We start from the raw sequence: 18,504 nt of genomic DNA on the forward strand, positions 1-18,504 counted from the left end.
CAATAAAGTCTCATCCTTTAGAAAATACTACACCCATATTATAAAAAAGGCCAAATTGTGAATTATTTTTCCCTTTTCCAAAAAGGCTACCAAAATATTAAACTAATAGAAACTTAACCCAACTGAAATCCTAAATTTTTTGATCAAAAAAAAATAAAAATAGAGGTTTGTAAATGTACCGAAACATCAATAGTAATTAATTTCCCTTAACAAGTAGACCATTTTAAAATTAGCCATCCAATCCCCGACATGGCCACACCAATTAATCTTTATCTTTCTCTTAAAACCAAAATTAAAATTGAAAATTATATTTTAGCCATGACCTTATCGAAGATAAATTAAACCTCCATTTAATAAAAAAAAAAATTATAAATTTTCATTTCTTTTTGTTAAATTTTATGCTTAAATTGTGATATTTAATTTTCTATACAAAATTCATTGTAATTTGGTTGGTAATAGTTCATCAATTAAATTTTTTTTGGTTAGTATTAAATAAATATATTTAATTGATATTTAAATATCAAAAACCAATTTAAATTATTGTTTTAGGCCTCAAATTATGTTGAGTTAGTCAACAGCAAATGTTAACTAGCAAAACAATATTTTTGCCCAAAAAACTGGCCAAAGCTAGAATTTAAAGATTTATTTGTTTATTGATGATGTCCCATACAATGGTCAAAGAGACACAAAATAATGGAGAAAGTTATATTTTTTACTTGAGAGCCAATAGCCTGCTTGATTGTGCAGCAATGACACTAGTGGTTGAAGGGCTCTCCTCTAATAAAACTTCATAACCATCCCTAAAGCTATCCATTCCTTGGGCAAGGACCTGCCAGAAAATCCCACCTACCAATGGCCCCTATTACTTGAGCTGTTGTAGATATCTTCATAAAGCTTTGCAAAATACTTGTCCCTCTGATCCTGGGTGTACCCAGGGAGCTTTGATGATTTGCCAAACTCAGCCAAAACCAGTGGTTTTTGTAATACTGATTGTGAGTCTTCAATGTGTGCTTCAATCCATTTATCCACAAAAGCAGCTTGAACAGAATCATTTGAATTCGGTAACCTGCTATTTTTATTAAAAGAGACAAATATTTAATTATGGACTTCAAGAATAGGGATACAGGATTTTTATATTTTTAAAATAAAAAATGCATTTATAAGTCAAATAATAAATAATTTACTGTTTTCAAAAGAGAAGGTAATTTACAATTATATGAAATTTATCCTTCTGTTAAAAAAAAGAAAGATGAATTGTTAATCAAATGAAAAGTTATTATATGATATTACCTTGGCAAAGGGTTACATAAAGTATAATTTGAACTTTTCCAGTTTAAAACACACACATATATATGTATATATAGACTTCAAATCTATGAAAGATGTCGATCAATGCAAATGAAGGCAAACATAGTAATGACTTTTTATATTCTTGCATCAAAGTTTAGAAGATTACCATTGATCTGGATAGAGATGAATTGTGGCAAAATCAACTCCTGGTAACTGATTGTTGGAAATGAAATCAGTCCCAACATGTACATTGCCAGGATTGAACTCCCTTCTCGGTGGTATTGAATCCCCATAAAATCCTTCAAGCCCTATTTCCAGCAAATGGTTACTATCAATGAACTTAACAAATGCTGCCATTTCTCTCACCCATTCCTGGAAAGGAATTCAAAGATGAAAAATAAGAAAGATTTGACTTAGTTAATTATCAAAATAACAAAGTTGGAAGCTTTTTGTGGATGGATAGTTGTCTTGTCCCAGTATGGGATTACCGTTAGAAAAAAAAAAAAAAAAAAAAAAAAAATAAAGGAAAAAGATTTAGCCTTTATCATAGTTAAATACCAAAGTCACTTTTTGGATTTTTTTTTGACTTAAAATGTTTTTAAAAAATAATAGAACTAGGGACATAACAAAAATTTACAATATATGCAAATTAGCTTTTTTTAATGAGGCACATATGTGAACTGATAGATTAATTTAATGTGAAATTGTCTATAGAAAGACTCTTTAAAAAAAAAATTACATATATATATATATATATATTTTATATTTTGTGTAACTAAAAATACTAACTAACAAAAAATTATATTAATATAAAAATAAAGTTTAGCTAAAAAATTGGTTATAATCTACTATAACTTCCTTTTTTAAAAAAAAAAAAACATTACTACATATTAACTGTTAAACTGTATGTTTTTTATGCTTTTAATACACATATCAAATTTTGTGTTAATTAGATATTATTTTCTATATTATCTATGACCTTATATTTTATACATAATTTTAAACTATAAAAAATTTATTAATACTATAACTATTGATATTTAATTTTCTATAAATTTTGCAAGCATGAAGGACATAAGAAGAAAATGTAATCCAATGGTGGATTTGTCAAAATTCACCTTTAATAAAAAGACATTGAGTAAGGTTGTAGTCTTAAGTTACAACTAATTTTGTAATTAAACTTTTTTCTTAATATAATTAANTTTATCTCTCTATACAAAATTTTCATGATATCTCTAATACCCAGCTGCTGTTTGCCACAATCAGACCATATATTTCTCTACTAGCTACCAGGGCAGAGCATTAAACACTCTTCTTGCTCACCAAGATTATGTCACAACACAATAAGACCTTGACTAAATCTCTAAAACTTCATTGACTTTCAACCAATCATTTTGCTACTTGCTAGAAATGTGTTGTAATGGAACCTTGGACCAAAGACACAAACACCCGAAAAGAGAAGTATTTCCAGCTGAACCCCAACAGTGTATTCAGCACTTGATACCTGATTGAAAGTGATATCATCAGTCATTTAATGTTGAAATCCTAGCAGCGAGCTGCTATACCCAAAATAGCAAGATACCCTTGAAAGAGATTTTACCATTTTTCAGCCAAATCCATGAAATGACCTCTCCAACAGTCTGAAATGACCCATTTGACCTCATTGGCTTCTACCCAAAGCAAACAGCTATCTCATGATAGCTGTCACAGCTTTTCCTAACTGCTAGAACAGTTTTTTCATGATAGCTATCACAGCTTTTCCTGATAGTTAGGACAGTCTTTTCAGAATAGCTGTGATAGCTGACCTAGCAGCCTGAGCATTACTGATTTTTCCACTTTTGGCTAAAGCCAAAACCAACTAAAGAAACTACCTTTCTCTTGCTAAAATGATTTCCTTATCTGCTACTCTTTCCCTAGCAGCTCTTACCCAAAACAACAAGAATATCTTAAAGCTAAACATACCATTTTTGGCCAAATCTTAAGATGGATTCTTTGAAAATTCATTGCTATTTGGGACAGATTTTGGCTGATATTCTTTGCTAAAAATACCCCTTTAAACTCAGTTTTAAAGGGGACCTTTCCTTAACACCTCAAAGGGGGACACCAATGGAGGAGAACTTTCTCATAAGCTTCCCTATTCTTTCTCCTTTTGATTATCTTCTGAAACTCTTAATGAAGTACTGAGCTTTTGGGTTTTTAGTTTCTAAATTAGGAACTATACTCTTCAACCCTTAGATCATAAATGCCATTCATAAGCCTTCATACAATCCCAGTAGAAAATCCCAGCAGCTTGGCTAAACACACTACAATACTATTACTCTCTTATACTCGTCATCTCTAAACATCTTTTTCTTCACTTCTCTTACATAATCTTATACACACTTACTACACCATTACATATAACACATCACAACTCTTCTAAGCTCCACTTTCATACTCTCTCATTTTGAAATTCTACTGTTTTGCTGCCCATAAACACATCTCTATACTCTTTTCATACAAGATTTTTCCTCTTGGAAATCAATCTCTACTACTCCTCCAGCAGAAGATCCTAGCAGTAAATCCCAACAACATTGTTAAACACACTACATCACTATTACTCTTCTTATACTCATTTTGTCACTCTCCATATTTAGTAAATACACCTATCTCATTGCTCCTCTCTCCAAATATTTAAACACATCTCCATGCTCTTCTCTTACAAAATCTTTCATCTTGGAAAGCAACCTCTACAACTTCTCTAGCGGTTATAATCTCACATTTTTATTATCTTTAACCTCCATATCTCACATAATTCCATATATCATATACTACATCCCACAAAATATCTATATCTTTTACCATCTCCATACTTCTCAAGAGATATCAAACACTCACACTAAAAAGCCCTTTTCATGAAAGACATGAACTTTTATTACTAAAACCCTTCTCCTAGAAGGCACCAAGATATCAAAAGCTTTCTCTTAAAAGGCATAGCTACTTCTTACATAAAACCCTTCTCTTAGAAGGCACATATACTCCATACAAAAGCTATTCTCATGGAAGGCAATACTATTCATAACTTCACAAAAACTAAAAGAGCATTGTTAAGGGGAAAACTCATTTAAGTGCATGATAAGAGGGGCAAGCTTAACCAGCCCCTAGACATAGCTGGACATATTCTCTCTCCTTCCAGGTGCACCCATTTTTTCCTTTAATCTTGAAGTTATCATGGCAAACTGCCTCTCTACCACTGGAGTCACTCTGCTGGGACATTATTAGCTCACAGAAGCTGTACAGCTAAGGCTACAAACCATATAAAAATAAGTGACTTTGCTTCCTTATCTTTAAATTTACATCATTGAGTATATGATTGATTCACATTTAAATACATATTACTTTATTCCAACTACTATTCCAACTATTAACCAAGGCTTAAACTCATTTAAATGCATGATAAGAAGGGCAAACTTAACTAGCCTCTACCACTGGCAGTCTGCTAGAATCATATCGATTCAGTGATGCTATACAGCTGGAGTTATAAACCATACAAAGATAAATGACTTTACTTCCATATCTTTAAATCTACATCATTGACTCCATGCTTACTTCATCTTTAAATACAAATTACTTTATTTCAACTACTAATCAAAACTATCATATCAAACACATATTACATATTTACTCAACCATTATCATGATTCTTAGATTTTGGCCTTAATGATTTTGTAGGTTTAAAATATGACGATAGCCGTTGGACCACGTGGCCTAATGTTGAGTTCCAGACGCAATTCCCCAAAAAGAACCTGAGCATAATAAGGTCATCCCTCCAACGAATCACACGAGGTTGGGCAACCGAAAAAGGCCCCCGAACAAAGATCAACAGCTATATCATCAATCAAATATTTAAATTTCAAGTAGGCTTTTAAGTCAAGAATTTTATAACTCAATTGACACATTCTAGTGTTTCCAATGGAGAAGTATAGAGCTCAAATCCCCCCACCCACTATTGAATAAATAAATAAATAAAAGGCGAAAATACCATTTTGGTCCTTACATTTTGGTGTTCTAGTAAATTTGGTCTTTACATTTAGAGAGCAATCAATTTAGTCCCTGCTATTTTCAAGTCACAGTCAATTTAGTCCCTATCGTTAGATTACTAATGGAATCTGCTAAGGTGGCAAATAGAATGCACACATGACATAAATTAAATTAAAATATAAATAGTCCTTACACGTTAGCATTTCCGCATCAACTTCCATTTGACTCTCACATGACCCACTTATCATCAACACTCTCACTCATTGTCAAATACTATTGAATTTAAAATACTCAAATTAAAATTTCAAATTCCTAGGGCCTAATTGGTAGGATGATTTTTGTTTCTGTTTTCAAAACAGTATAAAAACAATTTTCAAAAAATTGAACTTGAAACTAGTTTTCAGATAATAATTTTTATATTTTACGTGTTTGGCTCCCATTTTTAAGAACAATTTCAAAATACTAAAAACAAAAATAATTGTTTGGGAGACCATTTCTATTTTTGAGATTTAAAAAAAAAAAAATCTACAAAAAGTAGTATTTAGAATTTGTAGATTACTTTTTTTTTTTTAAAAATTTTTTATTGATAAGTTTCAAATTTGATGTGTGAAAATTATTTTTGTGATAAAGATAAACTCCTTAATTTAAGAGATAAAAAGAGTTTTGACAAATATGTGGGGTCTATTATTTTCAATTTATTTACAACTATGTCATTAAAAACATTTCCTGTATTCTGAAAACACCCCCTTAGTCATTTTCAAAATCCTTTTTTTTTTTTTTGAGAAATTTCTTTCAAAATCCTATTTTAAATCATGATAGTAGGATACAATTTTTTAAAAACTGTATTTAGAAAATATTAGCCAAATAATAAATTCAAGTATGGGGCCCACCATTCTATGGATGGCAAAACAAATAACTATATTTAAATACTTTTAGCAAACCACCCTAACCCACAATGAACATGAACTCCTTCATAGCCAAATCTCTTCTAAATTTTAATTTGGGTATTTTCAAAGTGTGTTTGGGATTACTCCTGGTCCCTTTTGTTTCGCAGAGGACACAATTGCATACCGACCTCATCTATGTCATCCCACGTCCTGTTTAGTTAGACTGTCGAAGCTGCTTGCCAGTGTTAAACTTGTCGAATGCGTTTTGAGCTAAGTGGAAGATAGACATTTTTATTGGTCTTTTTGTTCTGTATGTGCAAAGGGAATATATAGGACAACAAAGTATTTGGTCACGGTAAGTAGTTAACTTCAGCGAGAAGAGATTTGGCTGTAAAGAAGGAGTTCATGTTCATCGTGGGTTAGGGATTTGGAATTTTAATTTGGGTATTTTGCATTCAATTGTGTTTGACAGTGAGTGAGATTGTTGATAATAAGTGAGTCATGTGAGAGTCACATGAAAGTTGCTGTGGAAGTACCAACGCGGAAGGATTATTTATATTTTAATTTAATTTATGTCATGTGTGCATTGCGTTTGCCACCTCAACAGATTCCATAAGTCGTCTAACGGTAGGGACTAAATTGACTGTAACTTGAAAATAACAGGAACCAAATTGACTGTTCTCAAAATGTAGGGATCAAATTGATTGTGACACCAAAATATAGGGGCTAAAATGGTATTTTTGCCTAAATAAAAAGAGGTCCATGATAAATGGAGGCAATTATGTCTCTCTTATGGGTAAGTAAAGTCATGATAAAGAAAATAACTAAAATCAAGGAAAAAAAAGACAACAATAGTGGCCTATATATTGGGGTAATCCATACAAACAAGCATTAAAAAAATACCTTAGAAGATACTGTTCTCATGAAAACATTATGGGGACATTACACTTTATCCCACTAAACTATATTCCCTTTTACACTCACTCCCATAAACTATGAGAATGTATTGTTAGGTTCTAAAGATTTATGATTAAATGTTTAGAATTCTATTTTGTATGTGTTGGTAAACCAAGAACAAAACATGTCTAGTCTATGTGTTAGGCATTGCTCAAAGATGTATGTTTCAAGTTTCAAGTTCGAGCAAACTATTAAAAAGAAGAGTTAGAATTTGCCAAGCTCTATCAATTGAAAAATAGACTCGATCAATTGAGAATTGCAGAAATCAGATTTTGCAAAATTTTAAAACAAGGCCCAAGCCTGCGAAAACATTTAGGGTTTCAATCCAACTTGTCCACATATAAAAGGGAAACCCTAGCTATGTTTTGAAGACCTTTGGAAGACTTTATGTGTTATTCTTTGTGAGATTTGAGAGGTGTTGTACCTTCTAACTACATAAGTGTCTATCGGAGCAAGATCTACAATCAAGCATTGGTAGAATCTAGTTGCTACTACAAAGATCAACAACTGAAGGTGATCTGAAACCTTTGAGTGGGATTTCAAAGTCACAAGCGCGGGTGCTTGTGTTGCAGTAAGTCCAAGAAGAGAAGGAGTCAGTGGATTCGAAACTTGCACATGGTCGTGTTAGTAAGTTATTACTGGAGGTAGCAATAGATTTAGGGTTAAATCTGATTGTAAAAATTTCGATTCTCTTATAGTGGATTTGCTTTACCTTGAGGATTGCTAAGTCAAATCCTCCCTAGGTTTTTACTTTGAGACTATCGATTTCATTGGTTTTCTTACGTCATCATATCATGGTGTTATTTACTTTCCGCTGCTTTGCATGATATAATTTATTATTGTTTAACGTAGATTTGAATAATTAACCTAAGTAATCATTTGGATAATATATTAGATTAAATAATCTGCTTTAAGGGGTCTAAACAAACAAACATGTATATTTACCCCATAAACTATTACATGTGTAGGGGTGGCAACAAGGCAGATCAGGTCTTGTTAGTTAATTAGTAGCTTTTAATTTTAGAAACAAGACAACATTTTGGGATATCCTAAAATGGAATTATATGAACAAAAATCTTCATTCACAACAACATATCTAGGGGTGGCAACAAGGCAAATCAGGTCTAGATCATGGATGCCCCATCCACACCCTATAAGATAGTTGCCTTGCCTCGCATGTTGAGGCATCCCGCCTTGCATCCCCGCCCCACAAAACCTCACTCACGTGTTAATTCACTCTGCTTACACTTATTAAAATAATATAAATCATACTTGAAATTGCAATTAAATTGATCATATCATATCAAATCAATTTTTACCAAGAACTCAATAATATAATCCAAAGTATTTAACAAAAAAACCACAATAATAAAAAAAAGTCTTAATTTCCAAGCATTTAAATATTTATTAATACAATTAAATTTAAGGTACTTTGTGAAATATTAATAACACAGGGGTATTTTGTAAATATATATGGGTTGGAATAGCCTAAATCTGTCCTTGCCTTGCCCCAACACCTTTGAGAGGCAAGGTGGGTTGGAGAGGAGCAAAGCAAAATCGCCATCGCTACATAGTACATACCTTTAAATGGTGGCAATATTTGACACAACCCTTAAACATGACACAATTTTTTGTGAGTTGGTGTTGAGTGCAAATAGTTTCGTGTCAAAATGGATCAATTAATGGGTTAATTCTATGTTGATCTACTTAAATTGCAATCAACCAACTGCAATGATGTGATTCATATTAATAAATGTCATTTTTATTTAACATAAATTTGAGTTCTAAATAGAATTCAATAAAAATAATTTTAATGATTATATTGATAAATTTGAGTTCTCCCATTCTTCCGCATTACCCCCCACTAAATTCACATCCCTCTCTTTGTATGTTTTTTTCCTCACATATCTGACCAATGCTCTCAAAAAAAAAAAAAAAAAAAAAAATCACAACATTTTTCACAATAATTGAGTTGTCGAGATTTTTATCTGGACTCACCGTTGACGTTACTTTTTTATCCACCACTAAAAATCTACCACATTAGATTGGTGTGTAATGGTTTGTCAAATTTCTTGTGTCTAACGACTTTCTCCATATTTCCACATACCAACTCCCTCTGAATCTCCCAAATCGCACACCCAAATAAATAATGCCAATGTTGATGATGTGTAGTAGTTTCACATAGCAGAGATTCATATTCCAAATCGCATATCCAAATAAGTTATTTTCTTGTTTGTACTCCTCCTCGTAGTCATAGCTGCATTTGGTAAAATGAAAGGTGAGATGGAGGAGATAGAGTGATTTTGGCTTGAGAGAGAGAGAGAGAGAGATTGATGCTGTGACTTTGGAATTTCTTTTTTTGTTGTTGCTGTTGAATTTGGGATACATACATATATATATATATATACACACACATATATTTTGTTACTTTGATTTTGAGATTTTTTTTAGTGTTTGTGTGTGTGATTGTGGGTTGAGAAAGTGAGATTGATCGAGAAAGAAATGATTGTGAGCTAAAGGAGATGGGGAATTTGCTGAGAAGAGCAGAGAGAAGAAACAAAGAACATTTATAAAAAATAAAAAAATAAAAAGTAAGAAATAAAGAAAGAGACATTGGTGTGTCAGTGAGTATTTATCAGTAGGTCACACTTAATATAAGCAAAAATTAGATTGTGAGAAGTAAGATGAGAGTGCCAAGTAGCGTTTTTGTAATTTTTGGATAAGACTTTTATCTTATTATACATATATATTTAAAATTAAAAAAGAAAAAACTAAAAATATGAATTTGTAAACATGATATAGTGATCATTCTCTAATCATGATGATATTTGCCAGCAAGAATATTATGTGAAGACAACGAAGTTCATTGGTTTCCTTGTCAAAATAATGCTTTAGTAAAATTTACTTGGACAAGACTTAAAAGCTGCATATCTTCTATCTTTTCACTACAAAAAAAAACAAAGAGTTATATACCAGGAATATGAACCTACACGTTGACTTGTTTCGTTCTTAAACTTACAACTTATTCTTTTTGTCCTAAACTGTTAAAAAACATTAGAGTTTTTCCTTTTTCTTTTTTTTATAAATTTTTTTAATTTTTAATTCAATAGTTTTTTTTTTTTTTCAATATAAGATAGAATTTTCACTCTAACATAATGTAAATGTATTCTTTAATTCAATAGTTAGAGATGGTGGATTTGATTTTTGAATGTTTCTATTAGAAACATTAAAATGTATCAACTAGTTAAGTTATAAGATTCTTGTCATAAATGAGTTTTGGTGTTTTTTGCCCACTCTTTTGTTTTTTATCCTACATGTCTAATTGGGAGGCATTAATTTTAGCATTAAAGAATCTAACATGTCTGACTTGGAATATTTTATATATATATATATATATTTAAAAATGTTATACATGAGATGAATAGGTAGCACGAAACAATTGGTCACACACTTTTTTTTTTTTTTTGAGTTATAATCTACTATAACTTCCTTTTTTAAAAAAAAAAAAACATTACTACATATTAACTGTTAAACTGTATGTTTTTTATGCTTTTAATACACATATCAAATTTTGTGTTAATTAGATATTATTTTCTATATTATCTATGACCTTATATTTTATACATAATTTTAAACTATAAAAAATTTATTAATACTATAACTATTGATATTTAATTTTCTATAAATTTTGCAAGCATGAAGGACATAAGAAGAAAATGTAATCCAATGGTGGATTTGTCAAAATTCACCTTTAATAAAAAGACATTGAGTAAGGTTGTAGTCTTAAGTTACAACTAATTTTGTAATTAAACTTTTTTCTTAATATAATTAATGAAAAATGATATATACTTAAGTATAAATTAAATTTCCAAAAAAAAAAAAACCTAGTCAATGCCACCACAAGCCACCCATTCATTGCCATTTGCTTGACCACCACCACCACAACTTGTTGATGCCTACATAACATCACTGCCACTCAGCTTGTTCATCATCACCTTCATGCCCGATGCTTACTGCTAGCCACCAATTATCGGCCATTGCAGCCATGACCACCGGGCACCACTTGGCATGTTTCGTGCCATTGGTTGCCAATTATCAATTGCTACCATTGTTATTGCCACTGGCACCTTTCACCGACAATCTCTCTTGTCAGTTGTCACTGTCAATACTACCGCTCAATTCCTCTCCCCAACTATTATTGTCATTAGAAATTTTCAATGCAACCAAACAATATTAGATGGATAAAATGGCTTAAGAATTAAAATCGCAATTAACGATTAAAATCAAATCATTTTACACTAAAAATATTTTAGGTAAGAAAACACTTCATGATAAAACAAGCAAAGCTTTAATCACCCCCATTGTCCTAACATGGATTTAGCACTATATTTGGATTCTTAAAACAAAAAAATCTTATGCAGTTGCAAATCCATGAGTCTCTCTATGAGTTTGTGTTCCATAAGCAAGATGAAAATATGATATTGTATACGCAATCTAACAAGAAAGTAGAAACACAATTTTTGTGAGTATGTGAGAGAGAAAGAGACCTGAACAAATCTGCCAGAGGGATCAGTTTCGCAACGAGGTTCATTGATTAGTTCCCATGCAAAAATCATCGGATCATCTTTATAGGGTACCCCAATTATCGAGTTGACTCTCGTGAGAATGGCCTGCAATTTAATGTGCCACCAATGGTCAATGTCAAAAACAAATAAGTGTTAAATACAATTTACCAATTTGTAACATTTCTTCCAAATTGTGCATATAAAATTTTTACACATTTACTTATTTTCACAACACTTTCACTTTTATAATAAATCTCAAATAATAGGTTGTTAGCTATTCCTAATAGACAAAAAAATAATTTACATAATGAATTTAAAATAGAACCAATAACAATATACTATTTAGAATTTGTTATGAAAATATTATGAACATATATATATATATATATATATATTTTGGGTTACAATGGATCCAATTATAAAATTTTCATTTTCCATCCCTTTATGAAATAAGAGGATGGGAAATGTAAATTGTTTGGTAAAAGATTCTATGCCCATACCATAAATCATTAATTTTCTTCACCATTCTCAAAACATACGTTACTACAAAACTGTTTTCCTTTTTTTGAGAAGGAAATAGAAGACAAAACTTTAAAAGGCACAATAGAGAAGGTGGACCCCAAACAGTAACTACATGTGCCATAGAAGGGCTTTTATAGCTTCTTTGAGCAAAAAAGGCAAACAATTTATGGACTAATTACGTCTAAAGTTTGAAATTTTAACTTACCTTGTTTATCTTCTTATTTTGTTTTGTGTGTTTTTCGTAAACAATTCTCAAAAAGTACTTTTTAGAGTATGTTTTGAAAAGCCAGGAAGTATCAAGTTCAGAATTTGTACTTAGAATGTTTATCAATTGCTCGTCTTACATGTGAGAAATTGATCGCACAAAACGGTCTCATGAGGTACTATCTTCTTGTATGTAAGATACTCTGTATACCTTGACATGATTTTTGTAGTATTGTTTGACGACAGGGTTTGTATAAAAGTCATCATCGTTCTCCAAGGTCTGGCCACTCTCCCTAGCCCATTGCACATATTGTTTTCTTCCACCAAAATCAGCAAAGTTGTTCACCAAGCTCAATATGAGAGGTAGTCCATATTTTCTGGATTCTGAGATTACAAAGTCCAATCCCTGACATAACCACAAAATATTCACATAAAAAAAAAAAATTTCAAATCAATAAATAAAGCTATTTATGCATATAGGACCTTAATTAATTAGTCAAATCTTATTGAATTTTTTTTCGAAGGTCAATCTGACCCAATAGAACTCATTGAAACAAATCTATAATAGAATATAATCATACCTCAAACATTTCCTCATTGTAAACACCAGGAGAAGTCTGAAGGGCTCGTTCAACCCCATCACTGAATGCCCAAGTTCTTAACACATTCATTTCAGACTTTGCTGCTAGTTGGAAAGTAGCAGTGATGTTGTCCCTATTGGCAGGGAAAGATGCCATATACATGAGCCAATAAGCATTGAAGCCGTTTAAGTACACCGAATTCCCATTTAGAACAAAACGAGTCCCGTTTGTTGTAACATAAGCAAAACCTGTTGAGCGAGCTTCACAAAGAATTCCCTTTGTCCCTAAGAGCACCACAAGGGTTAGTAAAAGTAAATTGAAAAATCTCTTCCCTGACATAGCTTAACGCTAAGCCCTGAATATAATTTATAGTCAGGAGTTTACACTGACTAGTGAGAAGTAAGAACTGAAACCAATGATATATTCTTGATGAATTATAACAGGAGATAGAGGGAAGAATGGGAAATGAAAGAAATCAAAGGACAGTAAGGGATGTAAAAGGTTTGGGGGTGTGTATATAAGCATGCTCTCAGGGGTTATATATGGAAGGTAGCTCATGCATGTCAGAAATATTGTATCTCTGCCAAAAAAAAAAAAAAAAAAAAAACTTAACATTACACAAGACAACATTGCACCACTATCCGAAGGTTAAATGTTTCTATTAAAATCCAAAAGTTCACCTAACTAAAAATCATATATACATATCTTTCATCAATTGTTAATAGCTCTACAATCTATTTATGCACCAAAAGCAATGACTAACTTGGAAGAAGAGAAAGATTACATGTTAGCATAAACTATCACTTCCAAAAGCATCATTAATCAAAGATTAAAATGAAGCTATAATTCAAAATAATTCCAACCGTTGCCTCTATCCCAAATTGTAAGCTTCAATCTTCTCCCACCAATTGTGAGCAACTTAATCTCAAAATCCACACCTGAAAATGATTAAAACAATAATCTTACAAAATTGTGATGATAAGATGTTTATCTTGGTAGATTCAGTTTCCACATTGAGCATTATGAATGGAGGTAACTTAACACCAACATTTAAAAATCAAATTGGACACATTGCACAAAATTAAACTACAATTAGAAATTAATTTGATTCGATTTGAATTCTAAAATTGAACTTCAACTTAATATAATATATATGATTATATTTTTGTCCACTTTTAACAAATTAACAAAATCTTAATCAAGACATACTAAAAACTACTAAAAATTAAGAATTGATCATTGAGTTTGGAATCTTTTTAGAGGCGCCAATGAAGTGCTAATGTATGAGAGTGTGAAGTAAGGAAGAGTGGGATTAAATATTGTGTTTGAACCTGGCCTTGCTCTGAGAAATCCGTAAGGAAAAGGAGAGAGGAGGAGACATGGGATGACGATATGGAATTAGGATGAAATGATGTTTTACTTTTATAGTCTTTCTCGTTAGACTCCTTGGTTCTGGTTGTGGGATTAGAAGAGCTTCAGACTCTATTAAGATCACCCATAAAAGTGTGCAGGTGAGATGTTCTTACTTAGGCCAATGAGTATTATCATTGTGGTTTTCTTGGCTTCCGTGTTAAACGTTAATGCATCATTTATTTGGGTACAAAAATTAGAAAATTTAGATAAGATACATGACACAAAATTGGAGTCCAATTTATAATCTCCATAAAAGTGTGCAGGTAAGATGTTCTTGCTTAGGCTAATGAGCATTATCATTGTGGTTTTCTTGGCTTCCGCGTTAAATGTTAATGCATCATTTATTTGGGTACAAAAATTAGAAAATTTAGATAAGATACATGACACAAAATTGGAGTCAAATTTATAATCTAATTAGATTTTTTTTTTTTTTTTTTGGTNAAGTGTATAGGATGCACACAGATTCACACAATATGAGAGGGAGGATACTTTATTCAATGTATGGGATAATTATGTTAGATACTTGAAGATATGTGATATTTAGAGGCTGTTTGGATGGCCAATTCTCATGACTCAATTCTCAGTTTTCATAACTCAATTTTCAAAAATGGTAGGACCCATTCAAAATACTCGTTTGCCTGCACCAATACTCTATTTCCATAACTCTGTTTCCAATACTCAATTCTCTACTTTTTGAGTTATGAGTTATGGAAACTGAAAACAACTTTTGCTGTTTTCAGTTTTCAATTCTCATAACTCAATGACATTTTTGTAAATAACACTATATGAGGGACCCATTGCCATACTTTTAGCCACAACTTTTGACCATCTTTTTTTTTTCTTCTTTACTGGGGTTCACCGTCTCCGCTTTTTTTTTTTTTTTCTTCACCTGGGTTCACGTCTCCTTCCTTTTTTTTTTTTTTTTTTTTCCTGCTTCACCTGGGTTCACGTCTCCTTCCTTTTTTTTTTTTTTTTTTTTTTTTCCTTCTTCACCTAGGTTCACGTCTCCCCTGTTCTTCCTCATTTTTTTTTTCTGGGTTCGGGTTGTGGGTACTCTAAAAGAAAAAAAAAAAAAAAGCTGCAGTGGTGACAGAAATGAAGCCCACAAATAGTGTGAAAAATATTGAGTGATAAGAAATGAGTGATGTGCCAAACGGGTATTAATTTTAGAGTGATGAATGATGAGTGATGAGTATTGAGTTATGAGTGATGAGTGATGAGTGACGAAAATTGAGTGATCAAAAAAAGGTGGCCAAACAGCCTCTTATTACTTGTTTAATTATTCTGGTTCTGGTATATCCTTTCCTCTTTATTGGAAATTAGTATGTAACACCGTGCTACCGCACAGGATTGATTAATTATAATGATGTTATTGGCCAATTTTTTTGTTTTTTTTTTGTTTATTTTTTTGGGTTTATCACACAAATGATAGAATTAAATCAAACAAAAATATATATATATATATATTGCATTTTATTATTTAAGTAATGCTATTGGTCTTTTCTTTTTTTTTTTTGGTTTATCATACATAAGATAGTATTAGATAAAACAATGAATAAAAAAAGAGAATATTGCATTTTATTATTTAAGTGATGCTACAGTAAAAAATGTTGCATTTTATTATTTAAAATATATAAAGGGACATTAATAGAACTTTCTTCAAAAGTTTCTAATAAAATTGGACATGAATAACGGATTAGAATTAGAAGTGTGTTGCAATTTACAGTTTTTAGTGGAGATGCCATTAGATAGCACTTTTCCCCTATAGACATGTCTAATACACTGTCCTTGAGTTTATTTTGAGTACGTTTCAAGCCGAGTCAATATTGTTGTCTCTTTTAACACTTCAAATTGCCATTGATCAATTTCACAAACTTAAAATTTACAGAACATTTTACCTTCTTGTTTTTTCAACATCCGAAGGTTAAATGTTTCTATTAAAATCCAAAAGTTCACCTAACTAAAAATCATATATACATATCTTTCATCAATTGTTAATAGCTCTACAATCTATTTATGCACCAAAAGCAATGACTAACTTGGAAGAAGAGAAAGATTACATGTTAGCATAAACTATCACTTCCAAAAGCATCATTAATCAAAGATTAAAATGAAGCTATAATTCAAAATAATTCCAACCGTTGCCTCTATCCCAAATTGTAAGCTTCAATCTTCTCCCACCAATTGTGAGCAACTTAATCTCAAAATCCACACCTGAAAATGATTAAAACAATAATCTTACAAAATTGTGATGATAAGATGTTTATCTTGGTAGATTCAGTTTCCACATTGAGCATTATGAATGGAGGTAACTTAACACCAACATTTAAAAATCAAATTGGACACATTGCACAAAATTAAACTACAATTAGAAATTAATTTGATTCGATTTGAATTCTAAAATTGAACTTCAACTTAATATAATATATATGATTATATTTTTGTCCACTTTTAACAAATTAACAAAATCTTAATCAAGACATACTAAAAACTACTAAAAATTAAGAATTGATCATTGAGTTTGGAATCTTTTTAGAGGCGCCAATGAAGTGCTAATGTATGAGAGTGTGAAGTAAGGAAGAGTGGGATTAAATATTGTGTTTGAACCTGGCCTTGCTCTGAGAAATCCGTAAGGAAAAGGAGAGAGGAGATGGATATAGATTTTTTTTTTTTTTTGTTAGGACAAGTGGCGCAAAATTGAGAATCTAATTGAAATCTAATTGGATTTTCTCTCTGTTTCACCTATTATTATATATGTAAATTAGAGTTAATTGTATGGGGATTTACTTTATTTTTATTTTTATTTTATGGGGGTAGGAGGATTTACTTTATGCAATGAATGGTTGTACTTGTTTAATTATTCTGTGTATATCTTTTCCTCTATATTTTATGAGATTTTTGAGTTAATTGTATGGGGATTTACTTTACTTTATATATATGTGTAATATGGCAGAATTTGTGGTATACTTATCACTTGTAATCTAGTTAAAGAAGTATCAAAGTTTCCTAATTGTAAGTCCCACTTTGAATTTATGGTTTAACGAGGCTCATTCTTGGTAAGTAGGAGACCATTTTCAATTAATTTGAGGGAAATTTTGAAATTAATACTCTATAATATAATTTAAAATAATTAATAAATTCTTGATATTCAATTAGGTTTACAAAAGTTGACTTTAATTCTTCTAAAATTGACTTTAATTCAAAAAAATATAAAATATGTAAATAACTATATAAAATTAATTGCTGTTTTTTATGTTAATATTTTTTAACCCAGTATGAGTATATTCCAAATTTGATGAAGTTTTTATACAAAATTATACTAGTATTTTCACTAAAAATTAAATATAAATGTACAATGCTATGTTAATTTTTTGTTGGGTAAGCTACGTTTTTGGTTTCTATCCTATACACCATATTTCAATTTGATCTATATCCTATACACCGTATTTCAATTTGAACTCTAACATTTCAATATTGTGTCAATCTAATCCATGTCATTATCTTTTGGATGAAAAATGATGATATGCCTATTGGCCAAAATAAAAAATTAGCTTCTGTTAATGTGAGAATAAACTAAAATTTTATTTTAGTCGTTTGCCATGTCATCAATTTTCATCCAAAATATAACAACAATGACTAGATTGACACGATACTAAAAGGTTAGGGACCATTGACACAATTGAAAAGTTAGGGATCAAATTAAAATATGGTATAAAGGATAGGGGCCAAATATGTAGTTTACCATTTTTTGTTTAATATAGCAGCCTAATAAAAATAGACTAAATATAATCTCTTGTGATTATGAACGGCTAATTATATAATAATTTATTAATTATAATAACTTCAATCTTTTGCAGAAAAACTATACAGTTAACTAATATACTACATCTTAAATAAGTGATTTTTTTTTTTTTTTTTTTTTTTTTTGAGAACAAGTATTAGAAACTTTATTGAAAGAAAGAAACTTAGCCATAATAGGCTAGAAGAACATCATGAAGGTGTGGAGGAACATTCTTTATTCACACTGATAAATTTCTAACATGTCTAGCATGTTTAGCTAGGTTG

General features: G+C 30.9%; 1 protein-coding gene across 1 annotated transcript; it reads right to left on the bottom strand.

Moving 5' to 3' along the window:
- Positions 1 to 624: 624 nt before the first annotated feature.
- Positions 625 to 13,365, bottom strand: LOC111986587 (mannan endo-1,4-beta-mannosidase 4). Its single transcript, XM_065767594.1, is given in 6 exon segments — positions 625 to 855; positions 858 to 1,066; positions 1,457 to 1,662; positions 11,702 to 11,824; positions 12,657 to 12,851; positions 13,027 to 13,365. Coding segments are annotated over 6 exon segments (1,215 nt in total). The 3' UTR covers positions 625 to 712.
- Positions 13,366 to 18,504: the final 5,139 nt, after the last annotated feature.

This window comes from Quercus suber, unplaced genomic scaffold (genome assembly GCF_002906115.3).
Source record: "Quercus suber isolate HL8 unplaced genomic scaffold, Cork oak 2.0 scaffold_827, whole genome shotgun sequence".
NCBI lineage: Eukaryota > Viridiplantae > Streptophyta > Magnoliopsida > Fagales > Fagaceae > Quercus > Quercus suber.